This window comes from Porites lutea, chromosome 9 (genome assembly GCF_958299795.1).
Source record: "Porites lutea chromosome 9, jaPorLute2.1, whole genome shotgun sequence".
In the NCBI taxonomy this organism is placed as follows: domain Eukaryota; kingdom Metazoa; phylum Cnidaria; class Anthozoa; order Scleractinia; family Poritidae; genus Porites; species Porites lutea.
In genome coordinates, this window is record NC_133209.1 from 31,752,384 (window position 1) to 31,762,305 (window position 9,922).

At 39.4% G+C, this 9,922-nt stretch overlaps 1 protein-coding gene across 1 annotated transcript; it reads right to left on the bottom strand.

The window, feature by feature from the left end:
- Positions 1-796: 796 nt before the first annotated feature.
- LOC140949189 (tolloid-like protein 2) lies at positions 797-9,204 on the bottom strand. Its single transcript, XM_073398418.1, has 6 exons — positions 9,165-9,204; positions 8,030-8,068; positions 7,373-7,520; positions 5,557-5,810; positions 1,575-1,985; positions 797-885 (listed from the first exon to the last, which is right to left on the bottom strand). Exons 1-6 carry the CDS (start codon positions 9,202-9,204, stop codon positions 797-799), a joined length of 981 nt encoding a protein of 326 aa, XP_073254519.1.
- Between the last annotated feature and the right edge of the window lie 718 nt (positions 9,205-9,922).

Consider the following 9,922-nt stretch of genomic DNA (forward strand, 5'->3'; position numbering starts at 1 on the left):
GGAATTATGCAATTCCATGTAACTGTTTATACAAATTACGTTTCGTGACCTTTAACAAGAAAAGTTAACACTCCGCTTATCTTTACTGGAGGCTCTCCCGATCGCTAAATGATAAAACTTCTAACATTTGATAATTTGTTTCTGCCATTTCGGCATCCTCGCTAAAACCTGTAATACAATGACGACGGCTATCGCGCTTTCCCGCCAAACTGACGCTGGCTCACGCGCGACCACTTCATATTTACTTCAGACGGTAAACGCGAATTTGTACCACGTGAACAAGTTTCCTCTTTCTACACATATATATTATTAGTTTCACGCAATTTTTTATCCATAAGAATATGTTTTAAGCCGTTTTTTAACTGTTCATTTTCTATTTTGAGAAATTCTCAACTTGCCGTTTACCGTATACGTGAAGCTTAACTCTCTAATATTAGAGACATTAAACATAGCGTTTATAAGGCAAACGGCAAACGTGAATCTGTATACTACGTGACCAAGTTTTCCATCTACTTGGGGTTTACTGTTCATTATAACAACATGAAAATCACGTCAATTCTATCCCTAAGAATTGTTAACAAGCTGTTTTTATCTGCTCATTACTCAATTGCTAAGTATATTTTTCTTGGAACGAGATTTAACAAGGTACGTGAACAAGAACCGCAGTCAGATAAGCACTGCGATAATTTTTAACGTTTTAAATAAATTAACTCAAAAGTATTTAAGTTCCTACGTATAAAGTGAAAGCGTTATTTCGTGTGCAGTTATAAGGACTAAAGAATCTGGCTGGATCTGTTCAAAACAGACTGTCCTTTGACGTAGCCATTAGCAGAGCTGAGAGGAACAAAAGGGCCATCGGATGCGAGATGGAAAGTCGTCCCTGGCCTACAAAAATTGAACAGACGAAAAATTCATATTGGCCAGGTTAAAACTAGAAAGAATGGTTAAGATAATGAAAAAAATTAAAAGAAATTAAGATTAAAGAATATAAATCATCCGTGAAAATAATCTCTTCCATATCAGACAAGACTAGTACAATGAATTTTCTCTAAACGGACACGGCCGCGAGCTAAAATCACCTAGAATTTAGATGAACTTCTTCAAGGCGTGCATTCTCTGACGGGCCTGAAAGATACATGCGATACTTGTCCTAAAGGTGTCCACTTTAGAGAGACTTGAATGTGAAAGGAATCGCAATCCAAGGACTTATAAGAGGGCAAGTTTAACGAGGAAACCTATACGCAAAGGATCCATACTTTTTGCCAACATGACGCACCGTTTAATAAATAAATACAGTATTTAGAAGATATAGCACAATACATATATCTTATTAATATTGCAAGGTTAAGTGGTTAGTAACGTAAGATCTTTTACGAGACAAGCTGTATTTTGGCGAGGAGCCCATAGCGTAAGGTGAGTCAAAACACAAGAATGGCTCTCTAAAAACGTGTTGTTCCTTTTTTTTCTTTACGACAAAGTATATTTAGCATGGTTTCGGTCGCCGAAAAAACGTTCGAGTTCTTCATACGACCAAGTACGTACATACCTAATGACAAACGAATATTCATACGTACCTGCTTTAAAGGAGGCTTTGAATCCTCTGTAAGTAGTAGTAGCGTTACCATCACTCCTGAAATGTACCCAGACCATGTTACCCGAGCTCTGAATCGTACCAGGCTTGTTGGTACCACATACTGGTTTGGAGAGAATTGGACCATACCTTCCATCAAAACTTACGATAGGAAAGGTAGGTAATTGAGAGATGGCTTCTCTCACCTCCAGATAGTCGTTCTCACAGTCTGTGCTCTGCTCCAGTTCGAATATGTCAAAGGTAAGTTGTACCTGCCGTCCTTCAGGAACAATTAAGTACCATTCCCATTCGAAATTCTCAGGATAGTTTTTCGATTCACCAACTTTTGGGGTGCCAATCTCAAAGGTTTCATTTTCCGTTACATTTAGGACGCTTCTATAACTCAGAGACGAAGCTAAAAAAAAAAGGAAAAAGAATTTCTAACCATAACAATATATCCCCAGTGACAATGCAATGACTTCTTCTTCAGACCTTAAGGCAAGTGCCAGGGAGGGGGGTGGGTTGGTTGGCAAGTAAGCCTAGGCCATACTCTATAACTTTGTCAGCACTGTGGGCCTCTAATTCTGGTTAGGGATTTGTGTAGAAGTGGATTACACAGAATTACTATCTTACATACCCCCCCCCCCTTCCCCCTCCGTATTTTTTCCCTACCCACAATTCTTTCTTTTAACACAAGTGATAGTTATTTAAAATCAGCGCGCGCCTAAAGCCTGGTTTCGGTGCCGTTTAGCAGTTTAGTTTTCTATATTGGTCACCTTGAGAAAAGTTTCCAGGAGAGCATCATGTACAGCTCTGAGATGGGACAAAGTTATTATGATTCGCAGAGTCTGCATCGTCCAGTATCGTATTATATTCTCGTTTCATTTGGCTAAACGGATCAATCACCCTGATCCGGGCTGAGACAGAAAGGTACGATATTGTTCGCTTTTCTAAGGTGACCACTAAGTCTTTGGCCTCGGGAATAGGCTCTTAGGAGTCAAATGAATTAGGTACGAGCAAAATTGCAGGTGAACCTTGACCCGGGCCAAGACTTAGTCTTTTTCTGGTGTGTGAACAAGGCTAAGGTGATCCGCCGACCGTGTGACTCCACATCCGGGAACTTGAATAAGACGATGGCAATAGGCTGAGTTTTTCCGAGTTATTCGATGGTATTTCGCTTATGTTAAACGTGAGAAGATTATGCGTGGTTGTGGATAGTCTTATCAGTGCCGCGAAAGTGCAGTGTGATTTCCGCATGGTGTTGACAGGTATGTGATCGCGTGGTTGAACTACGGTTTCGCCAAACTATTCTGTTCCAGCCATAAATATTGTTTTGTCGGTGTTTAGCTTAGCTGATTGTACCTTGGAAAAGTAACTCTCGACTCAGGAAAATTGGATCTAGGTCTAGTTTCAGCGGGCTCTAATGACATTGCACCATAGACCAGTTTTTGCAGATAAGAAGGTGATAATTTGTGCACTATGTTGCATTCAGTTTGTTGTCTATTCCATGCAAAATCTTGTTGTTTATCGGACTGCGAAAAAAGTAGTGTTCTGCTAACTATTTAAGTTATGTAAGCCTTAACCAGGCACTCTTTCGCTGCAGTTCACTCAACTTAAAAATTTCTAGACTGAAATGACACCGGTTTGAAACTTCGCGAAGTCAGTTTACTGAATCGTAAATGTTCTAAATTTGCGCCATTTTAAATTTGGACTCGTTGGAACGCTTCTCGAAACCATAAACTTACTGTCCGGCGTCAGTTAAAGGCTTTTAATCGGCCTTTGAATGAGTTTTGTTATTTTAAATTGCCAAGTAGTAGAATGAGTTGATATTTTTGCTAACCCGGTTTTCAAAAATCCAGGTATCATCTACAATAGTAGGAAAATGCAAGCACGAATCTTTATGACATTTAGTTGTGCCTTGGCTTCCTTGATTTGCACCGGTGCAAGCATCCTCGGAGACCCAGGAGCAGTCAGTCGGGTTGGGAGAAAATGCACGACGAAAGTTTTCAAAACTTTCCTTCAGCCTTTTCTCCCGACCCGACTGACTGCCGTTGGGTCTCCGAGGATGCGGTGCAAGCTCACCGAGAATTTAGCGATTTTTATCCCTATTTTCTTAATAATCATAACTATAACAAAATTGTCAAATCTGATTGGCTATCAACTGCCCTGATTTCAGCCTTAATTGGACAGTTTAATAGGACAGTACACGTCATGCCTAAGTAATTGGACAGTACACGCCATCACGCGCGCTCTTAAATGGCTTTTTTTTCGCTGCTAGCAAAACAAAGTTTCGAATTTCTTGTGTTTTGATTTAAAAAATAGCCTATTATGTTACAAATTTTGTTAAAGTTATGATTAATTGGTAACAGAACTTCGTGTCGTCCAATTCGGTCTGTAATCATACTCGTGATTAAACAAATCGGACTCCCGCGACGCGGTCGTCCGATTTTGTTAATCACTCGTATGATTACAGACCGAATTGGACTCCACTCAGTCCTGTTACCATTACTTATTTTTAAATTAGACACAGATCAAATTAAACAACCTAGATTATTCCGATTTATGCGGCCTGAAGCAAAATGGAATGCATGCAGAATAGATAAGAGAAGCGATGACGATAAAATGGGCCTGGATCGTAACGTTGCGATCCAGGTCAATTTAGAAAGATTTGTATGGGGTCATTGGGGCAAAACGGTACTTATTTCTTCCCGCCAATTTGCACTAACAGGCTTATTTTTATGGAATTTGCTCCCAGTTCCTTCTTAACAATTTTAATCACGTTATCTTGACCTCACTGCTGTTAGCTAGCTTCATGATTTTATTAGACACCTTACTTCAGTTTTTAAGTAGCTTTCGCTTTATAGCAACTTTTAGGGGAAAATGGATGGAATTTGGGCACTGCCATTAAATTCAAGAAGTTATGTCGTCATAACGACGTCACCTTACGACATAACGTCAATCAAATTATACCTAGAGGTTAGAAATGATTAGCAAATTATTCTGTGAAATTATAGAGGCCTCTGAGTCTCCCCCTGTCCCAGGAAGCAAAGCAAAGCATGGTCTGAATACGGGTTAGGTGACCATGAAAGACTTTGATGACCCGTGATAAATTTCATGTCCAAGTAGATCGATGTTAGTTTGTATTCACTCTCTCGATTGAGGCTTGATACTTGATTTCAGTCTAGGGGAGAACTTCCCATGGGATTGCGGTCCGGTTCCCCTTCAGAGGGTTGAAATTAAAACCCGGCTTAACACTAAAATGAGACCAATCTGTGCGTGGTTCAAACTTTACTTGAGCCCTTAAAGAAATCATTTTAAACTGACAACCAACTAGGAACCAGGAGGAGAAGAAGACTACAAATGACCGTTTTTAGGATAGTTACCTTTACACCACAGTTATAAAAAAGTGTTTTCAGTGATACGACAAATGCGACACGCAATGTTTATCAGACAGCCTTGATCCTAGGGTCTTATCCCTTTCTTCTTCGAGAAAGGACCTCGGTTACAGTTGGTCACGTGGCTCCCATAGTCTGGGAGTTAACAAGGATTTCCCGCAAGGGAGGGGTAGTAAAGTGTAAAATTGTCACTGTTGTGGGAAAGATGCAATACTACTCTAAAGGGCTTCAAAGCAACAGAGTCTTAACGTAACGCGCAAAATCTTCGGCACTTTTTTTCTAGCTCTACACTACCTAGCCGCCTTCTATCCCTTTTTTTTTTGTCGCGGAAAATGTTTTTTGAAACTATAAATTAACGCTGTTATTTCGCACCGAAATTCAGGATAGACATCATGGGTAATTTTTGTATGTACTTCGAGCTTCCTGAGTCTGGTCGGTCGGTGGTTATACTTTATTAAATGAAAGAAACTATTTAAGCAGTACTTTTGCTTTTTTACTTTATGTTTTTGAAATATTCTACAACTTGAAGCTACTTGAAATTTTCCGGATTGTTAATTACTAGAAAAAGGGATAGGAAAGGGACTAACTTACGCGTTCTGGATTTGACGATATAGGACAAGTTAAATCCTTTGTAAAAAACAGTGTCGTCAGAAACAAAACGGAACCAAATATCTTGTCCATCCTCATCATCTTCTGGATCTGCGTCTCCTTCTTGCATGTTTCTAGCTTCCTGGTACCTAGAGGTTCTTCTTACACATTTTGGGTTGCTGCTAGTTATACCGCCATAACTGGTACTGAAGGTCAATTTGTCACAATCACAATTTTTGCATTCTTCTATATCAAAGCTAAAAGAAAAAATAGTTACATTCCTTTTACTAAATAGCCTGCTTCCCTGGTGCCAGGGAATTTTAACTGGATAAATCAAATTACCATTTCTCATATTTAGTAACGCGTGGGTAACTAAAACGGAAATTTCCAGCAAGAGAGAATTGTCAAGGAAATCCAGGAGAGTAACACAAGTCAACTGCCCGAGGTAAGGAAAATTATGAGACAGTCTTGCCTTGTTGATTCCAGGCCGCAGATTTCGGATTCCACGCATTGGTTCCAGTCTTTGTCAGTGGGAGTACGGATTCCTTGAACTGTATTCCGGACTCCAAAACAAGGGATTCCGGATTCCACAAGCAAAAACATTGCCGGATTCCCGATTCCCTTATATGGGGTGAGAAGAACCATTAAATCAAGGACCAAGAATAACAGATCAACCACCATGGAGGAACAATGGATTCATTTGTACGACTTGTACGTGCAATTATTAACGAGTGATTAACAAAATCAGATGACTTGACCGCTTTTTTTATCAATTAAAGACGTACAACAAGTGAGGTATGTTTTTTTTTTAATTCGAAGAAATGTTTACTTCTATAATATCTTGCATACTTATTTTTAACCAGGAATTCGCCGCGGAAAAATAGTAAGATCATAACCTTTATTTTTGAATTCGTGACCCGCGTCTTCAAAGTGTTTTCTACAGGTATCTCAAACATAGCGTGTGTGTCGAACCTCTGTCGAAATCAAACCTATTTCACTGCTGAATTTTCACCAGTTGTTTTCGTTATAAAAAGTAAAACACAAAAGTCGGTTACTTCTCTTCTTCCTCTGGGTGACATTATTCGTTTGGGCTTCGTAGAGTGGATACGAACAGCCTCTCAAAAGCTGAACTCAGGTGAAAAACATGAGAGAGGGCGAAGAATGGAAGAAAACCTCGGATCAGTTTTCGCGCGGCTGTTTATCGTACTATACATTTGAAAAACACACACCCAAAACTAATAATAATATATAACAGCCCGCAATTTTAGCGTAATAATAAAAAGGAGTAACAATTATTAGTTTTTAGATGCTAGATTTCACCGTGGTTAAAAGAGGAAAATTAAATAATTCTGTTTGTTACTGATATGGCTGAAATATTTTTCCTAACAGCGCACACTCAAATGGTTACTTCGAGGTCACATGATGTCTAACAATGAAACTGTTCCCGCCAAAATCTCTGAGCGGACAACATTTCAAATCTATGACGTTAGAGGGTAAAAGTGCACTGTTACCCGCGAATGTTGACCGCTAGCACACGGAAAAGGCTTTTTTCGAGGGCTATATACCAAATCACTTAAAGACTGGTCACGAGTTAAACAGTTCACTTTGTTTTCCCTCGGGAACAGTCATTAAGTGTTGAGTATATCACCGATACGCTGTTAACTTACTAAACTTAGCCTAATGTGATTGAATATCAATTGCGCACTATTCGATGGGAACACTTCAGTGCTACGCAATCTTCGAATATTCTCAGCGGCTTCGATAATATGGTATTTGAGTCAAGAAAGAGGAAACCTCGACAGAAAGCAGGCAACTGTACCTGTGAAAATATATTCCAATGCCTATGTAAGGCTTGGGAACTTCAATCCTCCAACATTTTGTATCGTTTATTCCATAGTTGCCAGAGCTTGGATACACAAGTGTCCCAGTGGTAGACCCCGTCATGTTTACAATTCCATTTGGGCAAACTAAAAATAAGAACCAACATTAGATTAGTTGTGACGTTATCACTTTGTACTTGCCTCGCCACTGCAACACGTGCTAATTCCAGTCTGGGCGAATCCAGAAAGAATTTGCCTGTGGAATCCGGAACACAGCTCAAGGAATCTGGAATCCGGGAAATTTTTGCTTGTGGATTCCAGAATATTGGGCTTCTGAAATCCGGAATACAGCACAAGGAATCCGGAATCCCAATAACTATTGTAATCCGGAATCCAGTACCTGTAATCCGGAATCCACGGCGACGAATCCAGACTGTCTTGGATTCCTTTACATGGGCGGATAACATCCTAACCAAAAAAATCAAACGTTGAAGAAAAAATGGTGGTTCGAGTACCAGTTCTTGCATATGCATACGCTCCTGTTAGTTCACGCCAGGCATGCCTGCGCTTGACGTCAAGGCATTCATTTGATACCATTTTGGTGTCCTCGCTATCTAGAAGTTCTCACTTTATGATGACCAGATATTATTACTTACTTGAATCACAGATTCCCTTACCAAAGAAAGACAGTAAAACTGAAATGGAGCAGACATAAAAAAACCGGATCAGCGTTAAATAAATAAAGTAACTGTCAAACTGAATTCATGTTCGGTTGCGTTTAGGCTGTGTAGGTGGCAAAAAACCGGAGCGATTGTTTGTTTCACCAATCGCTTTTTGGTTTGGCAGTAGAACCACGATGATTGCCTCGCAGCGTCGCTAGGCAATGTGGCTCTCAAATAAGAATCGCAACCTTGAAAGCCCGAGATTCCCCAAAAGAAATAAAACAGATCATTTAGAATGCACGTGAATTAGCTGCAGCAGTTCCGATTGTTCCTTTCTATTTAAAACGAGAATAATATGAATAGATCTTTATATTTTTCAAGACGTTTACCGTCAGAAAGTATGGAAGGTAAGAGAAAATAATCAGAAAACGTTTAATTCTTTGTTCTCAGAAGATTTGTTTTGGCAATACGTCTGGTTGCCACGCGGACTCTAGAAACCGTTACACTCTAACATCAATGGTAACGGAAACTGATACAAATTCAGATATAGATCAAACGAAATTAAGTATATTCAGTATCCCATTAAAAGCGCAAATTTCAGTGTCGGGACCTATCAGGCGTTCAACACTCTCAGTTATAAATTTCATAAATCCTTGTAATTGATAGCGTTTCAAACCAATACATACAAGCTAAGGGTGTAAATATACAATGTACCACTCAAGCGAATCGTGTTTGGCATTGATATTAAGTTCAAGGCGTTCAGTAAAACATGGACATTTGTCATCAAGGCGAAATAGAAAAGAGTGCTGCTGCGAAAAAAAAAAGCTGTCGATAATTTCTTTTTTGTTTGGCATGCCTGCTACTGTAGTTTCAGTATTTAATCTTGCCTAAACACGTGAATGATCGCTATTTTAAAATAAGTATATTTTAATGTAATGGTGAGTTGGACGAAAAATGCACAATTATGCTAAGGAGCAGACGTTAATCATTTTCCTTTTGATCCGCGAGTGGGATCATGAAAATGAATTTAAGCAAGGTTGCTAACGCGACATATTACATCTTAAAAGCTCCTTGTAATTTCTTGTTTTTTTCGGCGGTCGAAAAATTGAGATCATGTTAGCTAACGTACCTACAACTTGCAGAGTTGAAATACGTGCAGTAAAGGCCATCACGTTCGTCGCCGTGTAAGTTATACTTTCTTAGTCTCTTTAGTCAGGCTGACAGACTCCTTTACAGAGCTGAAGCTTGTTGACAATGTAACACACCCTAAAAGTGTACATACAACTTATTGACTGATTGAGTTGTTTGCATATCAACCGTAACCATGCTAAATTGGAGGCATGCGCAGGTGCAATCAACTGATTTCGAATTGGACTCGAGATGAAGAGGTCCATCGATTTAAGTTATGTGCACTTTCCAAAAAAATATATTGCTCTCCGCCAGTTTTTAATATAAGAATGTAGGGAGGATTTAAATTGTTGGGAAACTTTCTTCTTCGCTTGTTGTAATTTGGCATTTTGTTCGAGTGCTTATGATAATCAGTGAAAGAGTTGTTTTGCAAAGTTTCAATAGAAACAGTTGAAACAGCCGCAGGGCGTTTTTGTGCGTTTTTCATTATCATTTGGTTCTATAGATGCGGTTATTTACCCAAGCAACGACTCTGTTAGGGGTGTAAGATACAAGGCGTAAGAGTTTTTATAACAGCGTCCGGTTGCTGTAGCCTAGGAATTTAGATAGGTCTGTGAATATAGGTGAATATATTGGTTAATTATCACAATGCGATGACAGAACTTGAGCCTATTTGTATTCTTGCGGAGCTTACTTGGCATTAAAGGAAGGCAGCCAGTTTCCAACAGTTTCGATGCCATCAGGAATAAGCACATTAGG